General features: G+C 34.1%; 2 protein-coding genes across 5 annotated transcripts in view; one reads left to right on the top strand and one right to left on the bottom strand.

The window, feature by feature from the left end:
• The window catches only part of LOC123534430 (uncharacterized), a 50733-nt gene extending 37031 nt beyond the window's left edge, over positions 1-13702 (bottom strand). For 2 of the 4 annotated variants that reach the window (XR_008372282.1, XM_053550552.1), the window contains exons 1-2: positions 13374-13702; positions 1391-1507 (exon numbers count right to left, since the gene is read on the bottom strand). Coding sequence is in view for 3 of the 4 variants with exons in the window: in XM_053550552.1 (XP_053406527.1) it covers positions 1391-1507; positions 13374-13573 (317 nt within the window). In the remaining variant the exon portion in view is untranslated. The remainder of the gene's footprint in view (positions 1-1390; positions 1508-13373) is intronic. The other 2 variants (XM_045316680.2, XM_045316688.2) reach the window with 2 other exon arrangements.
• LOC123565412 (cofilin/actin-depolymerizing factor homolog) overlaps positions 1-24663 on the top strand; it is a 307889-nt gene that overhangs the window by 196104 nt on the left and 87122 nt on the right. The gene's annotated exons all lie outside the window — the stretch shown is intronic.

Raw genomic sequence — 24663 nt, 5'->3', positions numbered from 1 at the left:
TCATATTTTAAATAAATCAAGTTTTCTAGCAATTACATCTCATCATTGCTGTTTTTTATCAAAAATATAAAAAATGCATTCAGGCACATAGCTTTTAGAAATAATAAATTATGTGTATTTTGAACAATGATATATCTTTATTGCTGGATTTATTATACATGAAAAAAAACATTATTTAGACAACACAAGGGGAATTGAATTATGCATTTTAATATATAAAATCCTTCTGTCCATATTCCTTTTTTATCTATTAAAAATGCAACTGAACGCTTCTTTAAATAATTTCTAATAAAATCCAGCAATTATCTTTTTCTGGTTTTATTTTGTTACTTTTGATAAAAAGATCATAATTATTGAATAAACAAACTTGTAATTTCTCTTTAAATAAATATTTAGTTTTAAATAATTCCTTTATTGTTGAGGTCAGTGAGAATTGCTTTGCTATAAGAGTTATAATTTAATTGGCCGGGAAATTATTCAACATGACTGAGCAATCAAAATTATATTATCAATTAAAATGATTTTGTGTACATTCTGAAAAAAAACAACAACAAAAAAACAACAAAAAACAGCACTCCAATCAATAAAATGCACAGGAAATAACCAATTTATCTGTAGGCAATAAAATTTATGATTCTCTGACAATAATTAGGCTACATGTCAAGTCTACCGGTGTTTTATGGACCCTTATCAGAGTGGACCAGACAGGATCTTGTATATTGGGGATTAAAAAAGTCTGGTATTTGGGGGGGGGGGGGGGGGGGGGGGGGGGGTCACTTATATAGGAGATTTTCTTTGCCTTTAAATAGAAGTCTTACAGAATATATGAAAAATGAAGTGTCAAAAAGTTGCTCAGGCGTGATTGATCACCTGTAGAATAACGAAAAATTGCAGGATGGTATCCCCCCTCTAATAGTCTCTCCCATCCTCCAGCACCCTGATATATACACACATATATCGTATTTTGTATATGCTATTTGAGTCAGGGTTTCGTCCAACGCACAAGTGTTTCTGAAGAACAGCAAGCTAAATTTTTGAAGCCTAAAATTCGGATCTCTGAGCATTTTAGAAATTTTTGGCGCCTTAAAATCCGAATCTGATTCAGTAGTATTATGTTAAGCTGAAGTCCAGGAGAGAACACAGTGGCAGTAACGTACCTAGGATACAATATGAGCCATACACAGTTACTAGTAAGTATATTACAATTATAATGTTTCTTAGAAAAAAAAATGCCAAAAATGCTCCTGTGACAATGAGCCATTAGAAAGGTGTTTATTAGCATTTTGACATATACATTGCTTCCAGGTCCGTATTCTTTTCATAACAATATTTCTTTAACAATGAATGGACGTCTTTTGGGCAAGTGAATACTGTTTCAGAAAAAACTTACTTCAAAGCCCAGTTGCAAGTCGTTAACGTACAACGAGCGTGCAACTGCTTAAAAACTGTAGTTTTGTCTCTACCCGAATAAATCTCACAGTCACATTCTAGCACCAAAGACTTCCCCCTAAAATACACCAAGCACACCATGTCAGTTTAAAATAACGTTATAACCGTTCAGATCAGGCTAAATGCAAACTAAAGAGACCGAAAATCAGGTTCAGTCCTACTTTGTTACTTACAGATTCGCTATTTAACATTTTCGCTTTCGCAAATTACCTTCGCTTGCCATGATTTTTTTATGACAAGGCGGCAGATGTAAAGAACGTTTTTATTGGCGAAGACAGTTTACGTATTTCAAACGTAGCGATAAAATCCGAACTGTACACGAGTATAAACAAGAAAGCTATGGTAGACGGAGATTATTTACCAAATTCAAATTAAATAGCAACTGGTAAGTAACTAAGTAGGACTGAACCTGATTTATAGTTAAGTCACAAAGGTGGTTTTGCTGTTCCAAAGGTCAAAGGTTTTGGGTTAAAGTCCTTTTACTTTTCTGGTATTTCCCTATGGAATAAGTTGCCTGCTAGTATAGCACAGACTGAGAAATTACCTGTTTTTAAAACGTTAGTAAAGAATTATTTACTAGACAGTTTAGCATAATTACTTTAATGTGTTTTGATAACTATTTAAAGGTCCATTACTAAGGGAAAGTGAGTTGGCAATCTTTTTCATAGCCAGTGCATAGACTTCTGCAAGACACTAAATAATGAAGATTGGCAGGTCAAAATTTACAGAAGGTCTTTGGAACTCAAAGAAATGTATGTGTATTATGTTGAAATTTCAATAAATCGACAGAATGACCCCCAGGTCTTTTTAACTTTCTTCATACTTCATAGAAAAATAATTGTACATATACTGCGATTTATTTCGAATTTCTACATACCAACTTTCATTTTCCAATAAAATGAAATAGTTTCTGTGCTTTTTAAAAGAAATTAAAATGTTCACTTTCCTTAGTATTGGACCTTTAATGTGTTTTAATAACTATTCTTATGGCCTTCGATGTATGAACATTTTAATTTAAGCTCGCATTTTACTTTTTGATATAGTTGTGCAATTTCCATCTAGTCACATAATTCCTTATTTGATATAGCTGTGTAATTTCCATATAGTCACATACTTCAATTTCCATCTAGTCACATAATTCTGTAAACTCTGTTATGCCTCTCTATGTCATGCCACCAACACAAAGGACCACAATGGAAATAAGAGTTTTCTCTTTTTTGTGTAATCCTTGGTGACGGTGTGCCTGTCATGGCTATTTTTAATTTCATGTATGCATTATGTTATTATGTTGTAATTACTATACATGTTGTTTTTAATTGTCCGTGTATGTGCACTCCTTACCGAAATAAATCTATCTATAGTCTTATTACTGTAGGATTACTTATTTTAGCGGTGTACTAATAACAGCGCTTTAAATTAGCGCTATCGCACGTGCACTAATTCATGTCCGCGCATTAATTTATCCAAGCATTTTCATGTACATTTTCATTTCATGATGTTTTCTTCGAATTTTTGCAAATAAATACTCTTGGGAGTTTGCACTAGTTACACTGCTTGCTAATATTTTAAGGTTCGTACGATATTACTGTTTATTGTTCATATTATTATCTTAAGGAGGTAGGTTACCTTGTTACAAGGGTAAATTCAAGTTAGTTTAACCGCAGCATTTGTTTGTATTTCGTGTAATATGAAGTTTTACCTGCTACAATCTCAGTTTTGTTTGTCTCTGTCTCTTCAAATTCAATTTTTATCTAGGTTTGAAGAACATGACCCTCTAAAGATATTTCATATTAAAAGAAGAAGGAAAATACGGATATTTAACAATTTTTAGTGTATTTTAGTTTCACTGATATCCGTAGAAGTCTGCATAATTAATAATTTTACTAGTATGCACGTTAGCTTTCTAATATAAGCTTTAAATGCATATGTCGCGGGGCTCGTGTTTCCATGGTAATGGATTTTCTCTCATTTTTAAACAATTATGTATAAAAATAGGGGTTTTCGACGGCCTAAGTGGCATTCTGTTAATGACTAACATGGAATATTTGGGAAATATTTTAAGCAAAATACCATGCACTTTACATGGTTCCCTATTTTTCTTAAAGTTTACAGTAACCATGGCAACAGAGATGTTTAAAATAGCTTATATCTTGCTTTTTGTCGTAATTTCTTACAAAAATATTGAATAAGATTATCTTTCTAGTTAATGTAACTTTATTAACATATTATTTCTAACGTTAGTTATATTTTCTTGTTATTTGCATTGATTCAAACAAATTTCAAAGCTTAGAATACATACGACAGTACCCCTCGCCTGGCATTTTTCATGGAAAAATCGTTCAGCATGCTGATATTATTCTAATGGATATTGTTGAAATGAAAATAAAAAGCCGAAGTTGTGTTTCTTAAATAGACCAGTGTCAACGCTTTTGAATTTTACATTTAGATACGTAGGTCACGGGCTTCGTTTCCATGGTAACATCAATTAAATTTAAGGAACCACATTTTTCTACTGAAATTTGAACAGCTTTAGATCTTATTTTTAGTATATAAGTAACAAATTATCAACGAAAAATGAAAAATAGGTAATACAAATCAAACTGCTAGATTTTTTATTTGAAAATGGCCGTTACAAGTAACCTTTCATCCAACTATATTCCAAATAACATTGGTTACCATCATTCATTTTCTTACAATCCGCATTACGTTTCAATATAACTAAATAAAAGAAGCAAAATATTGATGATTACTCAGAGCAAAAGATTCATAACAAATATTTCAGCAAATATTTGTTATTTGAAGATAGTTAAAATAAAGAAAATGCACAGAATTACGTACTTTCAAGATAAAAGCTATTAATTTTGCGCGGTAACTGACACGTAACGTCATGACGTCAATGACGTCATTTTAAGGCAACATTGTTTTGAAGCGTTTCTTCGGGAATTGATTCATTCTTTTTGCATTATTAAACCATAAAGTATCAGATCGGAGGCAGGTTCATGATTTATTTTCAGGAAAATGAATATACAAACACATTTAATTTGTCGTAAACGTCGTCGTAAATCGTCACGTTAGCTTCCGGTTGGACATGCGCACATACAAATATGAAGGTAACCTACCTCCTTAAATATATGATCATGCAAAATAAAATATTTAAGCTTGTAGTTTGTGTTTTTTTCTCATTTGATCAAGTTGCTATCGATTTCTGTATCACTTTCGGGCATGTCCGTTGTTGCAAAGGGGATTCAGTGATTAAAATGTGTAACAATCTCGTTTTATTTCAGCAATAATTGTAACTAGTATACAGAATATAAAACACGCAGATTATTATAATTAAATACAAGAAGACAATACAGTGTACGCCGACACGACAAAACGCCTACACGACAAAAGCTTGACAAAAAACATCGACACAAACATCGACACATAATTTATTTACGCTTTGTCTTCATTTTTAGGGGTTAAAATACCTTGAAAATTTCACACATATCTGAAAGGTTCGGTCTAAATCTTCAGACAGTCAATATTAAGACTCGAACATCTTTACGGTTAATGTTCAATTACAGTTAATTGGTGGTGCTATTAAAATGTGCAGTTGAGAAAATTGTTGTCAGGTACAGACTTAACTTACACAGTTGATACAAAATTTAATACCAGTTCGATTAAGTGCAACACTGATATGTCTTATGTGACAGCAACTCAATATTGGTGACAAAGAACTTAGTTTGGACTAGGACATGCTAGACAAGTTTCGTGTCAAGTAATATCATTCTATGTCACAGATAATAGCTCATTTCTGCATTTCTGTATGTTCATATTCGTAAGATAATATCTGTATTTTAGTCAATGATCATAATGAGAAAAGGTTAACAATATGGTTTAAATTCATTCAAGTTAACTGAAGTATGACAGAGTATGTTATACGTTCCCCTACTCTGCAAAATTAAAGACATTATTTCGGTAAGGTTTAAGATATTGGCAAAACAACAAAACGTCTATATGTCAGTATCGACTCAAGTTATGCGATTTCCTTTGATCATAGCAAACTTTATATATAAATAAATTGGTTTTCATTGTACCGTTAAAACCGATGTATTTGTCATTCATAAGTTATTGAACTGTATACATTTAGTAACTATGAACAAAAGCATAAAACAATAAAACAGACACAAGTTGACAACCCTGTATACAATAGTATCGCTTATAACTACTTGATTATTTAGAAGGAAACATTAGCCTAAGAGTTATTGTTATAAATCAACGCCATAACCGTTTTTTACGAGTTGTCAAAAAATAAACACCGAATACTTGCTGTAGTCAAATTATAGAATTTCACTAACGCCGGGTTACATTGTCTTAAACGTCGTTTTCATGTTTATGATCAATTTAATCCAAAAATATAATCAATTTATTGTAAAGATGTTCAATACTCGGATCATTTAGGGCATTTAGAGCACGTAACTGCTTATGAATGATAATCGTATGATAAAAGTCATGATCGTATGATAATCGTATGATCAGAATTATTTTCGACAATAAATGCGACAAAACGCCGACACGACACTATGCGACAGGTCGATCTTTTGTCGCATCGATCAATTGTCGCGTCGATGTTTTGTCGTGTCGATGTTTTGTCTGTCGATGTTTTGTCATAGACCCATTATACTTTATATACTGTACGTAAACATAAAGCTACATCACAGCTGAAAGTATCAATGAAAAACTACAAGTATCATCACGGCACACTATCTTAAAGTCATACTTGGTACATGTTCAGGCTGTATAGGTTCGACAGTCAGATTCGTATTTCAATAATTACAGCAGAAACACATTACATAAAAATTACCGACGGTTAAGTTTATTTCCGAGAGCCTAATCTCGGACAGTGCTAAAATTAGAAAATAGCGGTCTCGTGAGAACGCTAATTCACGTCAACGCATTAATTAGATATTTCACCAAAAATTGCGTTTGCGCTAGATTTTTGCCGCGCTAATAAATGTATGCCTACAATAGTTTCTGACCGCTTGTAACGCTATTTTTAACTACAATGGTGAACTTGATGTGTTTTAGGGGGGAATAATTTGGTGCAAAAATGTCACATTGTGTGGGATTTATCACGCTTCGTACGCCGTTGGTCGCTTATTGTGCGCACACGGTTTGCAACTGGGCTTTGAAGTAAGATTTTTCTGAAAGTGTATTCAATTGCCCAAAAGACGGCCAGTCATTGTTGAAGAAATATTGTTATGGAAAGTAATACTTAAAGACCTGGAAGCTATGTACATGTCAAAATGCTCATAAACACCTTTCTAATTGCTCATTGTCACATTTTTGTCTAAGAAACCATTAAAATTGTAATATATATAAATGTATATGGCTGACAGACCCTTACGGTATCCTAGGTACGTTACTGCCACCTGTGGGAGAGAGCAGAAAACAGACCCACTGTCTGTTATTTATTATTCAAATTTATATATGGGTGAACATTATCAGATATTTTTGCTTGCATTTACATCAGATAAGCCACACAGGTCCAGATGCATGGGCATGCTCATGATGTTCACATGTAATTATAATAATAATAATAATAATAATATAATAATAATAATAATACATTTTTATTTTAAGAAGGTAACATGTATACACATGCAAATAAAACATTAAAACATTTACAACATCTTAGCTCAAACATTAGGTATAATTATCAAAATATTATCAAAAACATTCCAAAAGTTGGGAGTGTACCTCCAAATTAACATCAAATGCACCAAAGCTGTTCTGAAATTCTTTTTCTTTTTCGGTGGGAGCATGCCCCTCAGAATCCTACTAATTTGTCCGGATTACCATCCAGTTTTGGCTAGCTTTGCTCCTTGTGACTCATTTATCGTTTATGTATCAATTATGTATCAATTATATAATTTATGTTTAAGAAATAATAAATCTGTCCCTATATTTTATCAGTTAATAAAATATGGGCAGGAGTTTGGACGCGTAATAATTAAATCACAAGTGCGTAGCACGAATGGTTTAATTATTCGCGTCCGAACGACTGCTCATATTTTATTAACTGATAAAATTATTGGAACATATTTATTTTTTGATTCTAACAACGCAAATAATTCGTATTTCACAGTACTACATTTTTCAGCGTAATACGTCAATTCGGATCATATGCAGTTACAATTTACTCCCATGGTTAGAAAGTGTTGCATAGCCAATAGAACGTATAGAAATGACGTCATACTTTATGTCATACATTTATGACGTCACCGCTGAATCATAACTGAGCTAATTGGACTCGCTCACTGAGATCAAAACGTGTTTAACAGTCCTAAGTCAGTATGGCTTTTTATCATAATTATGTTTTTAAATATTGTTTTTAACCGTTTGGCCCTGATATAATTCGTATGTAATGAAATGGAAGTAGAATTTCTTATGTCACAATCGTAGCGGGTGAAATGTAACAGCCAACCATATTTTATCACAGATTAATGTATAGACGATTTCGCTATATGTTTAAATAGCTAATGCTGTGGATCGCGTTAGAATTATGAACATTTAACGACATTTTTTTGTATCAATTTTGCTTGCAAAAATACATTATTGTGCTCAAAATAGAGAACTGTAATTCTGGTCAAATTGCTTCTTATTTAAACATTTAATCAAAGAGACTTGCATTTTGCTATATCATATGTACTTAGGCAAATTACTCAATACAGAAATTGTGTCTTTGTCGCGCGTGTTAGTATTGAATATTCTAATATGACTAACAATGCTTTAACCATCACAACGATATTATGTTGACGTCACGTCAAAATGATATTTAGCGTCATGTACGCATCAAGAAATAGCGCTTTCAAATTTCATGAAATACTTTACTTGATAACATGTTTTAAACGAAATGTCACATTGAACAACTGTCTTGATTGATTTATACATATATAAATATGGTTATTCGCTTTGCAAAATAATTCGCAATCTTTTGCGCCCAAACGGTCCTGGCCTGCATAAACAAAGAGCGTGACGACCTAACAGTTGGCGCCATCCATGCGCGAAGGAACAGTTCTCTCATATTTAATCTAAATAATGCCGGTACTGGGATGATCTATGTATGAAAATAATTGGAATCACTGCCTTACCCTTGCATGATCGTAAGAGGCGACTAATTGGGTATTAACACTTGGTTTTGCTGTAACTCGGTGATTCCAGCAGGTATGCAAATTTTGATTCCATACCTCATGTTTTTATTTCGATGTAAATGAGATGTGAAACCAAAATTTGTAGTCCTGTTTGGCGCCATATAACCTATACTGTGTTTGTGCGCCGAAAACCCAAATAAATAAATAAATAAATGATCTAAATTTTACAATAAAATTCATATTAGAATCGAAATAAATTATAGCAAAACGATGTTTAACACTTATTTATACACTCGGGCGGTTATACCTGGTTCGAAATAATTCACTTTGGCTGCGCCCTCGTGAAATTATTACACCCGGCGTATAACCGCCCGTCGTGTATAAATAAGTGTTTAAGCATTTCTGATTATTTCTTAAATAAAACATTCTTGTTTCAAGTTCTGACAATAATTCTTACTGTCATAGAAGGCAAAAATAGTTCTTAGCTCAAGTAACCCCTCCCCCACCCCACGGCAGTTCAAATGGTCAGCCCTCGGCCCTGACAAAACCATAAGACGTTTATAATCAGACACTATAGTGTCCATCTACTTACTACAGACACTCATCCTATATATAACCGAATCATCTACATAAGCTAAGCATTATATATACTCCTCTTTGAAGAGGCGAATGTTTTTTGGAAGGAACATGCCTTATAATACATGTATAGTCATCGAGTACTCCCACCAGGCATTATTTTAATATGTATGGAAACAAGAGGACAACTTTGTTTAGGTAAGATAATAGTATCTATAGGTCGATGATCCGGCGTCCGTCGTCTGTTGTCCTTCGTTAACAATTTAAACGAAGCATCTTCTCCTCTGAAATTACTAGTCAGAATTACACCAAACTTGGTTCGTAGCACCCTTGTACGGACCTCTACCAGGTTTGCTTGTTCAAATGCCTAAGGTAGGCAACTTGTAGGGCCGCGTCAGAGCTAAAAATAGAAAACATCTTTACGACTTCTTCGCATAAACCGCTCGATAAATCTTTTTAGCATCACTGTTAGGTCCTCTCCCTGGATTGTTCATATAGTGTGTGTGCGCGCGCTTTTAGCTGCGTCTTTTTTTGACAAAGACTGAAGCCTGTTAGAAACCTAATCTATCAAGTAAAGCGCAAACTCTGATGACATTGTGAATAAATACATTTAATTTCTTCCTGAAGTATCATCAAGAGACCAAATGTCTAAGCTTTATTTCATGACATATATTGAGTCCACTAGAAAACCTTTCTATTACGTGTCTATAAAATTGCAACTTTATTCAAATTGTCTGACTTACAAGTATAACGTACAAAATGTCAGAATCAGAAAAAAGCACGGGAAACAGGGGGTATGGGTAAGTTTCTGTCAATTTACTTTAGTATGTACAGAATATCAGAATATAAGATTATTTCACTGTATGTAGGTGCAGATGGAAATATCAGGCTTTTGAGTAACTGTTTGTGTGGTAAAGAGGCACTGATATATCCATCCGAACTACAACCAGTGTAAGACTATTTTTGCATGCCATACGCAAGCATTAAATATCAACTTGTCATGCTGTAAATTAACCGTAAAAAGATTAATCTTGAAATTTTTAGATGAATCCAGATGCCTTCATGGGTTCCAGAGTTATTCCCCCTTAAAGGGCCATAATTTGCTATTATGGCTTTTGCAGCCATACGGAGAATTCATTTAAAGTTTGATTTGACACAAATTTGCAAAATATCTTTAACAACAATAGATCATGGAATCTGTGATGAATCCATTGGATCCAATCATAGGTTCTGGAGTTACGGCCCCTGACTGACTCCCGGAAGGAGCCAAAGTTTTAATGTTAAATGTAACCTTGTAAACACGCTAGAAGTAACATTATATTTTTGATTTTAACCACATTTACAAACAACTTAAGTCACAATATGACCTCGGTTCCTGTCGAAAACCGTTTAGATTTCATCATTGGTTCTATTGGTAACTGCCCTGAGAGGGGCAATATTTTCTATTTTGACCCATTCAGCCATATAAAGGTTTCATTTATGCTTTGATCTGATACAAACTTGCACATGTTGATCTTGATGATCTACGCTAAATTCAAAAACGGGTCATGTGGGGTCAGAAACTAGGTCAGAATGTTTATCTTGATTAAACATATACCAAGTTCAAAACTTGTTTATATGGGGTCAAAATCTAGGTCACCCGGTCAAATCAAAGAAAAAGCTTGTTAACACTCCTGAGAACACATGTATGACCGTATCTTCATGAAACTTTGTCAGAATGTTTATCTTGATAATTTCTAGGTAATGTTTAAAATTAAGTCGTGTGGGGATAAACACTAGGTCACCCACTCAAATCAGAGGAAAAGCTTGTTAACACTCTAGGTACCATATTTATGATCATATCTTCATGAAACTTGGTAAGAATGTTTATCTTGATTATGCCAAGGCCAAGTTTAACAGGTGAGCAATATAGAGTCATCATGATCGTTGACGTGAAGAGCTCTAATTTCGCTTTGCTGGGCAAACAAAATCTTACATGAAAACAAGACGTCCATAATATGGCCCTAAATCTCTACCCAGACTTTAACTATTTGATATTAAAGAATTCTGTTTCCGCCATCAAGTTGCGGACTAAACTGGAACGTAAAAACTTGAAATTAAGCCCTGATTTTCCACTTTTCGCGCTGGCAAATTACCCCGAAAAGTTGAAGTTTTAAACACAGAATTATGTTCAAATTTCAATCTTTCGACCTGTAATCTAGCGCGAGAAGTGGACGTTTTACATGTTTAATACTCAACTTTACTCGAAGTAAAATTCTCTCGACAATCCGAAAAGTCGAAAAAAAGAAGTCGATATTATAGCGCAAAACGTCAACATTTCATACCAGGATGAAAAAGTTTAACAAGGCATGCTAAGGTCACACCGCCAAACGGTTTGGAGGTCAATGTTAAAGCCCTGCCCCCGTCTTACCTTTTAATCTTGAATTGTCACTGAAAAAGCATGAAAATCCTGACTATGAACAGTGACGCCTGCCAAAATAGAGTCTATTTTATATCATAGAAATCTATATGAAATACCTGTGGTTTTGCGTGCTAAAGTGTGGCACGTGGCCGTTAACTGTTACCTATTGTAATCATGGGTTGCATACACACAAAAGAATTTGAATAGCAGCGGAGCAGGGCTTTAAGGTAATCTATTTCTACAACATTGCCTCAGAAAAAGACGTACGGAGCTATTTTATGCATTCCTCGGAAGATAAATCCTACTATGAGAACTGGACTAATATCGCCTTTTTCATGCTACGAATTGCACGGGGTTAAAATTTCTACTTTTCGCCTTACACATTAAGCCGACAAGTTGACGTTTTGCGCGAATGATTCGACTTGTCTACTTTTCGGGTTGTCCTGGGAATTTCATATTGCAAAAAGTGAAATTAAGCAAATAAATTTTCCACTTTTTGCACTAGTTTTCAGGCCAACAAGTTGAAATTTAGCACGAACAAAACTTCAACTTTTCGCTGTAATTGCCAGCGCGAAAAGTAAAAGTTAAGGGCTTCATTTCAGGTTTTCGTGTTCCAGTTTTTTCGACATGTCAATGGCGGAAACAGAATTCCGAACGAACAGTAGAAATGACTACTTTTCGCCATGCAAGTTTAATCGACGATTTGAAGCTTGCATGACAATTGTCGTGTCATACACTCAAACTTTGCGATGGAATGTCTTAGCGCGAATAGTTGAAATTAGTTCTTTTAAATTTCTACTTTCCGTAGAGAAGTTGAAATTTGTGAGACTATTGTCGTGTCAAAACAATTCAAATGTTTGACTTTTTGCGGTAAATTAGCAGCATGGCAATTTGCGATCTGGTCGAAAAATCGATGGCGGAAACAGCACTTTTGGCTTGCATGTGCGTATTAAATCAAAGAACAGGAAGTACATCATGACTTTTTAATAGGCGTGCAAGACTTTTTCAGTTTTACTTTTTGAATGTTTAAGAAAAATCTTTTTCTAAATCGATACACTATAATTGAAGCTATCACTAAATGTGATAAAAAGTAAAAAGAAGCCATTTGTCCACAAAAAGCAATCGATAGGGGGACAGGTAACCCGGCTGGTACTGAAATTTATAGAATTGACAGATTGTAATAAGTAGAGAAGAAATTAATAGGGGTATTGTTGCTCTCCCCAACTCCGGACCCTCTGTCTCCCATCTTCGCCCATCCCTGAAATAAAAATGTCACACAGGTCCTTCACGCCCGCAGACACTTAGTGTCCCCCTCCCCTCTTCGCCCCTGCCAAATGTCAGTCAGTATAGTTTAGTCTTTTAAAACACATTGAGAATATGTCATTAAATATGTTTTGTTACAAATTCAATATGTTTTGAAAGTTAGCATTTACTATCAATTTAAAACATGACATATATAATGATCGAGACTTGGTTTTTCAAATATCCGCGTTTTTTGGCCAACACAAAGTAGACTATATTTCGACTTTTCAACTTTTGATTGGGAAGGAGAGGGTCGGGGGATGATGGGGTAGGTGCCCCACCAGGCATTGTTTCAGGCATGGAAAAGTTATTATCAAGATGTTTTTCTTTTTCAAATTGTATCTAAATCTATCGATTTGTCATATACATTTGTATGTATTTCATATACTATAAACGGTCAATGCCAAAGTGGAATGTTAAAAGAAGATATACTGGTCGACCGGGTGAAACATTATCTGCTAAATCCCTGTTAAGTCAGTATGAATTGCCAAGGAAAACATATTTAATACCTGTTATAGTGAGCGTTCCTACTGCACTGTCTGTTACACGGCTGGGGACCGCCAAGTTTCTTTGTTATCTGGTTGTGAACAGACTCCAGTCTCTGCTTAGTATATGGTTCTAAACACTGTCCGATTAAACTTAGTGCAGTATTAACACTGTTGTAATTTTTGTATTCTTTACTTTTTGCTAATTCTTCAATATCCTCCATGATTGTATATGCGTAAAATATATAACGGACAAAACACTTATTTAATTCAACAGTTTTCTTTCTAAACTTGAAATAAATGAATGATCAAAATCGATACGAACATTATTTAATGGCAAACTCAGATCATGTTACAGGCTGTATACACACTCCTTTTATGTACAATTTGAATAAACGGCATTGATTAAAATCTAGCTCTATTCAAAATTGAATATTGAATTAACTGTATAATCGAGTAATAAAGTACTTAAAATTCCATAAGGCGATATATTTTATGTTAAAAACGATGAAAAAGAGCTGTCCAAATAGATATAATGCATGATTGCATGGTTAGAAACGTATTACACATGGACTTTTACACTTCCATAAAGGAAGGTAACCAAGAACAGTCGATTCAATAAAACTTTCTATTATGCTCACCAATGTTCAAATCTTGGAAATACGATTTATCAAGAAATTAATACATTTTTGTTCATAACGGAAAATGTGACAGCCACTTTTTAAACAAAGGTATTATGAGTCTTCAAATGCTGGCGAGCTAATACAATTAAACACTTATATACATGTATTTCTTATTTAGTCTATACTAATTTACTTTAGATCGATTATGAAGCAAGTTCTACAACTTATATCAATCAATCTCAACACCTCGTTCCTGATAGAATCCATCGCCACAAGGGTTTGAGAGTAGAGAAGCCAGTTTCCCTTTTAATGCTGAGCGACAAGCAATGGAGCTACTGGTACTATTTTTCACATTTTTGGTATGACGCGGCCGGCGATCGAACCGCACTCGAAGCGGACGCTCTATTACTAGGCTATCGGGGCGGTATTTCTTTTGTTTATTCGTATAAAATGTATATGAATGTGTATTATTGTATAATGTTTAAAGCAATTGCTAATACTCCCTATTCTCCAAGTATTCACAAACCATGAAATATGTATGCAATATGTGTCCATAGTGCACTTGTGCCCTCCTCCCCCACACTTCCTGTCAGTGTACCGTTATATGTTACTTGTTGACAATGCAAGACTAAGTAAACTTTTATAATACCCTGGGTTCGGGATATGAGTCATCAGTGGGACGGGGTGAGGGTATGGATACTACAAAACATCACCACGAGGCACAGTATAAAAGAAAAAGAGTAAAAAAAACTTTCGGGGTGGTGGGATGGATAAGGGGTTAGCTCCCAAATGAAACTCCAGGTGCACAACTTCATATGCTGAACAACACTCCTATGAAGTTACATGACTCCAGGTAAAATACTTCTTTAGATACATGCGATTAAATATTTTAGGCCTTTAATATAAACTTTTGACTATGTCAAGGGCCATAACTCTGGTCTTCCAGTGTTGAATCCCAAACAAAACTCCACGTGCACAACTCCGCATTCTAAATAATAGTCCTATATGATTTCATGACTCTATGTCAAATATTTCGAGATACATAAGACACAAACATTTAAGGCATTTATGCATATGTTTTACTAAGTCAAGAGCTCTGGTCTGGCAGAGTGAAATCTTAAACAGAACAGCAGGAAAACAATACTATATGTTTTACTATATAACTGGTCATTCTTCGCGATGTTGGAACCTTTTTCTGTTGCGCATGAACTTCTTTTAGATGTCGTTAAGATTATATTTCGGGAAAATCCGCTCCAAATAAAATCATGTTAAACTAATACGTAAAATAAATTAATCGTATTATGACACAAAATCAAATTTAAAGTAATAAGGCGACCATTAAGGTTTAGGAGTATATCATCAAAACACAGAAATAGTTGATAAACGAATATCATCTTTACCAACAATCTACCTGACCATTACATGTTATGTGCGTGAAATTAGCCAGAGCAGCCAGAGTAGCCAGAGTAGGCAGAGTTCAGCCAGAGTTTAGCCAGAGATCAGCCAGAGTTCAGCCAGAGTTTAGCCAGAGTAGCGAGAGAAGTCAGAACTCGGGTTACTCTGGCTAGCCAGGGTAGCCAGAGTTCAGCCAGAGAAGTCATAACTCTGGTTACTATGGCTGGCCAGAGTAGTCAGAGTTCAGCCAGATAAGTCATAACTCTGGTTACTCTGGCTGGCCAAAGTAGCCAGAGTTCAGCCAGAGAGTAGCCAGAGTTCAGCCAGAGTTCATCCAGTATCCAGAAGTCTGGTTATTCTGGCTGGCTAGAGTAGCCAGAATTCAACCAGAGGCAGAGGTTCTAGATTTTTGTTCTCTAGTCAGCCAAAGTAGCCACAGTAGCCAGAGTCACCAGGATATCATTTGCTCTGGTTACACTGGCTGTTTCTAACGAAGTAGCCAGAGTTCAGCCAGAGTAGTCAGAGTTTCTAGGATTTTAACATGTTCTGAGAGTAGCCAGAGTAACTAGGTCCCGTGTTCGCAAAATATTTTCAGTCTTAGCTGAGTTTGATTATGAAACTTAAATATGTATATGGTGCATATTTTATCTCATAAATCCTTATAAATATATTTTAGGTGCTTTATATAACTATAAATATGCATATTCAAAGAATACATATAGCAGGTATTCTGTCGGGTTCACCTAAAAAAAAAGAAATTAAAAATTTATAAAATTATAAAAACTGGAAGTTTTTTTATCGGCGGACGATGTCGAAGTTTTCCGAAAATTAGTAGCCAGAGTTCAGCCAGAGAGTAGCCAGAGTTCAGCCAGAGTTCATCCAGTATCCAGAAGTCTGGTTATTCTGGCTGGCTAGAGTAGCCAGAATTCAACCAGAGGCAGAGGTTCTAGATTTTTGTTCTCTAGTCAGCCAAAGTAGCCACAGTAGCCAGAGTCACCAGGATATCATTTGCTCTGGTTACACTGGCTGTTTCTAACGGAGTAGCCAGAGTTCAGCCAGAGTAGTCAGAGTTTCTAGGATTTTAACATGTTCTGAGAGTAGCCAGAGTAACTAGGTCCCGTGTTCGCAAAATATTTTCAGTCTTAGCTGAGTTTGATTATGAAACTTAAAGATGTATATGGTGCATATTTTATCTCATAAATCCTTATAAATATATTTTAGGTGCTTTATATAACTATAAATATGCATATTCAAAGAATACATATAGCAGGTATTCTGTCGGGTTCACCTAAAAAAAAAAGAAATTAAAAATTTATAAAATTATAAAAACTGGAAGTTTTTTTATCGGCGGACGATGTCGAAGTTTTCCGAAAATTCAAACACGCATCTCCGGAAACCACGTGATCCGCAAACCTTTGTGTACTATTAAGGTAGTTCTGCACGTTTGATAAACCGGAAGTGATGGCGTAACGTCATTTATCCGGAAAACGTAGAATAATGCCTGGATTCGGCGTACGGAAATGAAAATCATTTTATAAATTAATTGAAACCTGTGAGTAAATTTATACAATGGCACTGTTGCTATATTTCTAAAGTCAAAATATGCTGTTAAAACATATTAACACGTTAAAATAATCAAATAATGTCTTAAAATTAGCGTGAAATGTCTGGGTCACTTAAAATCATGGTCAAATATCTGAAAAAGAAGCACACGGACCTATACATTTTATTCACCAAATTATAGGCCATGTCTTTATTTACAGCTATGAGAAGTTTCATAAAAATCTACATTGTAGAAAAAATTCTATTTACGTAAATGTTATGAAAGTAATGATTTTCCCATAGACTCTCATTATGAAATATTGCGTGAAGTCCAAATTTTTCAAATCAGTCTAGCAAAAAATCAAGCACACGACCCTATCATTTTTATTTGCTGAATTTTCTAGGTATACTCCAAAATTTTGAAAAATCAGAGTTTAATCAAATTCTACATTGTAGAAAAAAATTCGATCCAAACGTGCAGAACTACCTTAATAAAACCCGGCCCAGCCCGGCCCGGACCAAACCACGGAAATAGCCGATTCTGATTGTACGGAAACCACCGGAAACTTACGGACAGAAGGCTAATATAATTACGAATGATATCGTGTCGATATCAACTTACATATTTAGAATTTAGTAAAAAAAAAACCCACTAAACTTTATGATGCCCGCGAGGAACTTCTTTGATGAATGGGTTAAAACTGCGTGTTCTTTCTAGTCTTAATATAATTTGTAAACATGTACACAGGAAGTCGTTATACATAGCGTTGTTTTGACGAGCCTTTTTAATTAGTTCCGATATTTTGTATCGTTATCATTATATACTATTTTATAATCACTGTTTGTCCAAAAAGTTGTTATATTTCGAAGAAAGGAATTCCTCTTGGGCCTCAAAGAGTTTTTGTTTCACCTGTGCATTCCCAAAGCCTAAAAAAATTCTTTGTGTCCGGTAACATGCCTAAAAAGTAGGTAGTAAAAAGGCAGGATTTTTTATACTTTTTTGTTCAATGAGACTTAACGGAAATTATTTTTATGTCAAAAAAAAAAATGAATACGAATAATTTCTAATATCACTGACAATTTTAAAGAATAGAATGAGCATTTTTAAAACTTTTTATTAAAAAGTTTTTAAAAAATCTCAAAGACCATAAAACATTTAGGGTCATGTAAAAAAAATAATAGGATAGTCGGGATACCGATTACGCACGAAGAATGCAGCGTTGAATATTGAAAAGTTTACACACGGTACCCCATATTTTTAAAATACTCCTGTATAAATATATAGAAACAAATACTGAGACAGGTTTGTTCACGCAGTATTCTGAGTATCTCTTGAACTTAGTCGACTGAATTGACGTACGATGAAAGTCACAAATTGAATATATTGTGGTACATTGCAGTTTGTGGCATAGCCTTTGCACTTTCAATAATCGATTTCATATTCGGCAGGTTGCTATAATGTTTAACATTTTTTTTTAAGTTTGCAAGTAATTCTCTGAATAAACTGACTTACTTAAGTTATATTCAAATTAGTTCAAAACTATATAGAGTAGAATCGAGATACAAATATTACCTTTTTCATTTTTGTACAGAAGTCTCGTAAATCGGAGGTCGCGGGGTCGAATCCTGTCAGCGGATTTTGACCGTGACTCCAACAGTCCCTTCTTTCGGTGCGAGTACTGGTTACTTTCCAGGGTGCAGTCATCGAGTGTATTTCACATTAGTTGGTGAACCAAAACTCGACGCGAAAAAGAAATCTTTTAAATGGGAACAAAATTACCATTTAACTGCACTCAATATACAGAACGATTCACACTGTTTCGTGAAAAAAGACCAAGTAAAAACTTGTTAAGGTTTGTTTGGATATTTACCAATGCTCTACACTTTCGGATTATGAATTTAGATACTTCAAAATTAAACTTCAATGGTTAGACATATCTTGCAAAACTTTGCAATTTATTTAGGTTGATTTGATATATTATTGTATACAGAATGCCTTTTCAGTCAGTTTGCTAGTGCTCTGCATTTTTGATACATAACAACTGAAGAATCGTTTGAGCCCGCTAATCATAATTTACAAATAAGTCTCGAAAAAGCAAAATAAAACTTTGAACGGATGTTGTTTCTTCAAATCTCACAAATTTCTTCATTAAGATTTTTTTGTGTGTAAATTTATCAATATCACAATGTACTGCAGACGATTTACTCTAACACTGCTTACTTTACTATGGTAACGTGACCACACCGGAAGTGAACTGTACTTGGATCTATATTGAGCAGCTTTAATGCTGTCGCATTCTGAGACCTTACGTTTTTGTGAGTTTTTCGTTGGTAGAACCAAACCTATTGTAATTATGCAAATAAAACTGTTGCTCTTCTTTTGTATATACCGAGTAATTGTACGATAGTTTGCAGTTTTTACGAAAGATCTGAGGAGTAATTCTTCAGCTATAATTGATTTGTTAAACTGCCCCTGTGTGGCCAAATCCATAAAGCATCTCAGAAAAGTTTTAACTTACAATTTTTTTCAACTTTACGGTAAAGAAAGTGTAATGACCGGGATTTTCCAAAAACAAGTTGCATCCTTCATAACTTGTTTAAATAATAGTAAAAGTTGATCTTCACCCGATATTACATTGTACTGAATGAAAAGGAAAAATTCGTACTCCTTACGCAAATCGCGTCGAGAAATCACATTTTAGCTCAACCCTAAATATATATAGTTGTGACGTTTCTGTTTTGCGGAGATTAATTTATTTTTTGGGTTTCCATTATATCCAAAAAGTAATTATGTTTCATTTGGTATCACAGGCCCATTGAAACCTATATGTTTTCAAATGGAATGACTAAGTAGTGTTGTTCTTTTTTAACAAATACAATTATGATAAAAAAAAAATTTGAATTGCAATATGAGCGAAAAATAAACAGGGATCTCCTTCGTTTTCGCGGTATTGTCTTAATTTTCTCCTACCCTGTTTTCACGCGCAGCTATTGCACACTCAATTTTTACATACAAATGCTTGTATCTAAGGGAAAAATAAGTTAATCACCACAAAAAAGTTTACAACAGCATAAATTTCATTTATTTTATTTTTGTTAGCCATTTTCGATTTCTTTCCGATCTTTATTGTTACGCGTGTATCCCTGAATACATGTTACACACAAAAGCGGCGTAATGAAAAACATAATATAGTACTTCTTATTAAACATTTTACTGATCGTTCGCCACTTAGTATGTATCTTTTATTTTCTGAAAATGTTCCTGAAATGTTTTGAATGAAATAAAATTATAAAATGACTATCAGGTTCATTTTTATGCTGTGGTGCTAGGAAAATTTTGATTGTGCATATCAAAGTCCCGACCAACTTAAAAGTCAGAATTAGCCGGAAGAATTATTCCTGTTGTGGCCTTTTAGGATTTTAAGCCCATTTCGTCAACATTTTATTATACATTTACATTTTAAATACTAAATTCTTTCTCTAAAGTAACTTACAATTGTCGCATTGAAAATATTAGTCACGGATAGAGTTATTTTGAGGGATCACTCTCTCAGGAATACATTATTTATTTTATTATACCGAAAAAATAATGAAATTATTTATTTAACATTAAAAAAGTTATTACTTACCAAATAATGAAGACAGAATTAAGGAGGCTTTACTAGTAAGCACTGAGAAATTGTCGCGACTTTGCTGTATAAAAATCATTACTTTTAGATAGGTATCTATAGTCTTGAGGTTACATAACGCTGTATTTATGGGCATACTTCAACAAAATCAGCAGCAGTAACATTCGAAAAGCGGCGATAACTACGGAACATATAATGGGAGCACTCATTTTCTTAGTAGTTAGTTAATTTCCAATCTGATGGTTTCAGTTTGATATTTGATGAAAAATTGTTTTCAAAATGTTGCATGTAGAACAAATCATTCAAAAGCAGAAAAGAAAAATAGACCGGGTTCACACATGTATGAACACAAGATAAAGTAATTTAATCCTATGTATAAATAAGCGCATCGTCTTTTAATCAGTACGAATATATCGATCTCTCATAGGGAGACATGAAAATGTAATATCACATGCGCAGAAAAACAAAATAGCGTTGTTGCGCATGTGATATGAAATTATTGTTTTTTTATCATTAAATCTATATTTATAGTCCTTTCCATTGTTCTAGATGTAGCCACATGTTCAACGATAAAAAATCGAATTTTCTCGAAGGCGGAGCCAAACACATATTGACCTCCAGCTGTGACGTCCACACGTTATTACGTTAAAACAATGCGACGTCGTATACAATTAACCACGAAAGATGACCTAAGGCTGCAGACATTTGTATCTAATGTTTATACTTATGAGTAGGCTGGATTTGATAATAAAAGAATTGTCGTTTTTATGTGTGGTCGATATGTGGATTTATCGACCTGTTAAAGCGATATCAAGTCGATAAATTCACTCGAGGTTGATATTGCTTTTATCAGGCCGATAAATCCACATATGAGCCAAGCCATGAGAAAACCAACATTGTCTATTGCGATTAGTTTTTAGTTTATAAAAATTTGTTTAAGCTCGATTGTGATGAAAGCTTCAAGCTTATTGCAACCACTCTCGAGTCCGCTTCCTGGAAAAACCAGTACTGGTGTCATATGAGAAGTCATGGTCGTGACCCCAGTGGGGCTCGAAGCCACGACCTCTGGATTGAGCGGCCAACACCTTATCCACTAGACCACCGCTCCCTATTGCGATTAGAGAAACCATTAGCAAACAGCATGGATCCTGACCAGACTGGGCGGATGTTGGTTTTCTCATGGCGCGGCTCATATCGACCTCACCAAAAGGCAATTATTGTATAATATCACATGCGCAGAAATTGAAAATAACGATTTTGCGCACGAGATATAAAAACGCTTATGATATATTATTCAAGTTAAACTAATGGGAAAAGTGCATTGGACATTGTGTGGGGTATAATAATTTAACGTCTGAATTGCACACATTTGTAATTCATAATTTAAAATGTTCATTTTAAAAACAAAAAAGTTAACATTATGTGAATAGTTGTATAAGCATATAGCAAAAGCATAGTTCGTAGTCCGACCGGACCGGTTTTTTTTAATTCTGTGTTAAAAAGATATGCTAGTACTATTTCAAATATAAAGGAAAGAGAAATCAAAAATTAAATAATCTAAAAACAAAAATAACGTTAGCAGTAAATTGTTAAAACATGAAAGTTCATTGCTATCACTACCCTCCCATTTATCCGTATTAGATATTTTACCGTTTTTTATTGTTTGTTTTAAACAGACTGACGGACATGTTTCGGGGTGTGTGTGTGAGGAGGGGTGGGGGGGGGGGGGGGGGGGGGCGGGGTCCGGGTTCGAAACTTTGCGACCGATCTTTCATATTTTATACTCCAGTTCATTCATTTCTACAACTTACTGTAACTCCGGGTATCATCTCCATACAAAATCACCCGGTTTTGTTTAAAGCTAAATCATATGATTTATCGTTTGAGCAACATTTTATGATATTTTTTTTTCAGTTTTCTTGTATTTCAGGAACAAAGACCTATTACATAGAGTTATACCTCTTCTGGAAATGTTTACTTTGATATCTTTTATGAAATTTTGTAATTGCCTCCCTTTAATATGAAAAAAATGTAAAAAGTGGACTATGTTTTTAGATTTTGATATAATTTATTAGTTTATTTAGTTTTATATTCAAATTTTTCAAATTTGAATACTTCAACAACCTGAAACAAATGGCAAGTATGAAAACAGCCCAGTAGGCATTTGACGTCGGTTAGACGTCGTATAGACGTCGGACCCCGACGTCGGATTAACGTTGGATTTTGGTTGGATTTGCAAACCGTTTAGACGTCGGATCCCGACGTTGGCTAGACGTCGCAATCCGACCATTTTCCAACCTAAATCTAACCATTTTTCAACCAAAATCTGACCAAATTTTCTACGTAATTTGCGGTCTAACAAGTGATCAACACATGTATTTTATCATCTTTATTTTATATTATGACGACGTAAGTCAAATACAATAAGTCCAAAAAGTAATCCGATAATTGAAACTTTCAAGTTTCGTCAGTTTTGCATGATTCTTCAACTCCGTTAATATTTCCATCTGAAATGTATAAAATTTGTCAGTTTCATCATTTCATAAAAATAGAAAATTTATATAAATATACTAGTGCTATTAATAAGAGCTTAATTACTTAGTGCAAAACAAATATGTAATATTTCAAATTCTATGAAAAATCTTCTATAATTTCGTAAAATGTAAAAGTTTGGTGTTAATTGAAATTGCTTTACAAACAAATATGCATCAGTCTGTGAAAAAATACGGAACATTAATCAGCATAACTATTAAAATAAGTATAATTTTTAAAAATCTGTTACTCACGTTGCGGATCCCTCCCTTTGTGTAAAGTATTTATAAACTTGCTCTGTCTTATCCCAACAAATATCAAATTACAGGAAGACTGTGTAAACCGATGCAGGCTTATCTCGCGGATGTATGACTAATAAATTAACATGTGTAGAAGAGAAGATCCTTAGGTAGAATAATTTATACATGTGTATAGAATGCACTTTTATCTTGAACAGTTTAAAATTCGTGAACAAATCCGTTTCCGAAAAAAGACAATCTCATGCGATATTATAATATAATTAACAGTATTTGATGTTCGAATGAACTATTATTTATATGCGCATGTCCAGGCTTTTATGAAAACATTATATAATAAATAGTAAATATCTTGAAACTATACTAGCAAAATTATACTAGTTTAAAAGTTTTATAATTCATAACATTTATCAGACTTTCTATCCAACCTAATTCCAACGTCTTCTAGACGTCTAAGTCTGACGTCTATTAGACGTCGTGGATATGATGTTGGTTAGACGTTGGATTCGAGTCGCCGACGTCGCGACCAAAATCCAACGTCTAACCAACGTCGATACGACGTCAGGTGTTTACTGGGAGCGCATAGCTTCGTAGTTCATCTATTTTCGATCTATCTTGGTTGCGCAACCGAGATAGGCAAAAGGAGTATAATAATAATTTCATAAACTTACATTTCTAGTTAATTTTCGCAAAATGTGTACTTATCAATGCAAATCTTTGACAACCTTAATATAAGAGTGTTTAATTCATATGTTCCCTAAGACAAGATATTTTCATTAAATTAAAAATTAACAGACTGTTTTCACACCTAGCTCCGTCTTCAGTGTACGCCAGCGCGAGAACTCATTTCCAATATGAACTCTACACTTATCAAAAGATAGCATGTAAGCTTTTTTACGCATTTTCTTGGCAGAATCAGTCACAACTGACTTTCTATGCCGGTTTCGTAACTGTTCATCCGCCATTTTTTGAAGTTTGGTTATTAATAACAGTGTTTTAATGTTTTGATGGTAATATCTGATACTATTATTTCACAACAATATGTAAAAAGTATGAAATTATCAAAAACAATGTTGAAAAATTTTTTTTTCCATACTTTTGAGTATTTTAACTTGAAAACTAGAAAAAAATCCTGAAAATTGGAGCAAAAATCTTTGTTTTTTATGCTATGTGAGGAAATTTAAATGAAACTAACTCGTGTTTGATAGGACATGCATCAGTAAGTAATAAATATATAAAAACATTCATTTAGATTTATATAATTTTGTATCATCTTCATCTGAAAAATAGGGGGGACGGACGTTACAGAAAAGGGACGGATGTTACAAAAATTGTG

Source organism: Mercenaria mercenaria, chromosome 1 (assembly GCF_021730395.1).
Source record: "Mercenaria mercenaria strain notata chromosome 1, MADL_Memer_1, whole genome shotgun sequence".
In the NCBI taxonomy this organism is placed as follows: domain Eukaryota; kingdom Metazoa; phylum Mollusca; class Bivalvia; order Venerida; family Veneridae; genus Mercenaria; species Mercenaria mercenaria.
Note: the sequence above shows the minus strand (reverse complement) of the source record. Positions and strands in the feature narration are given on the sequence as shown.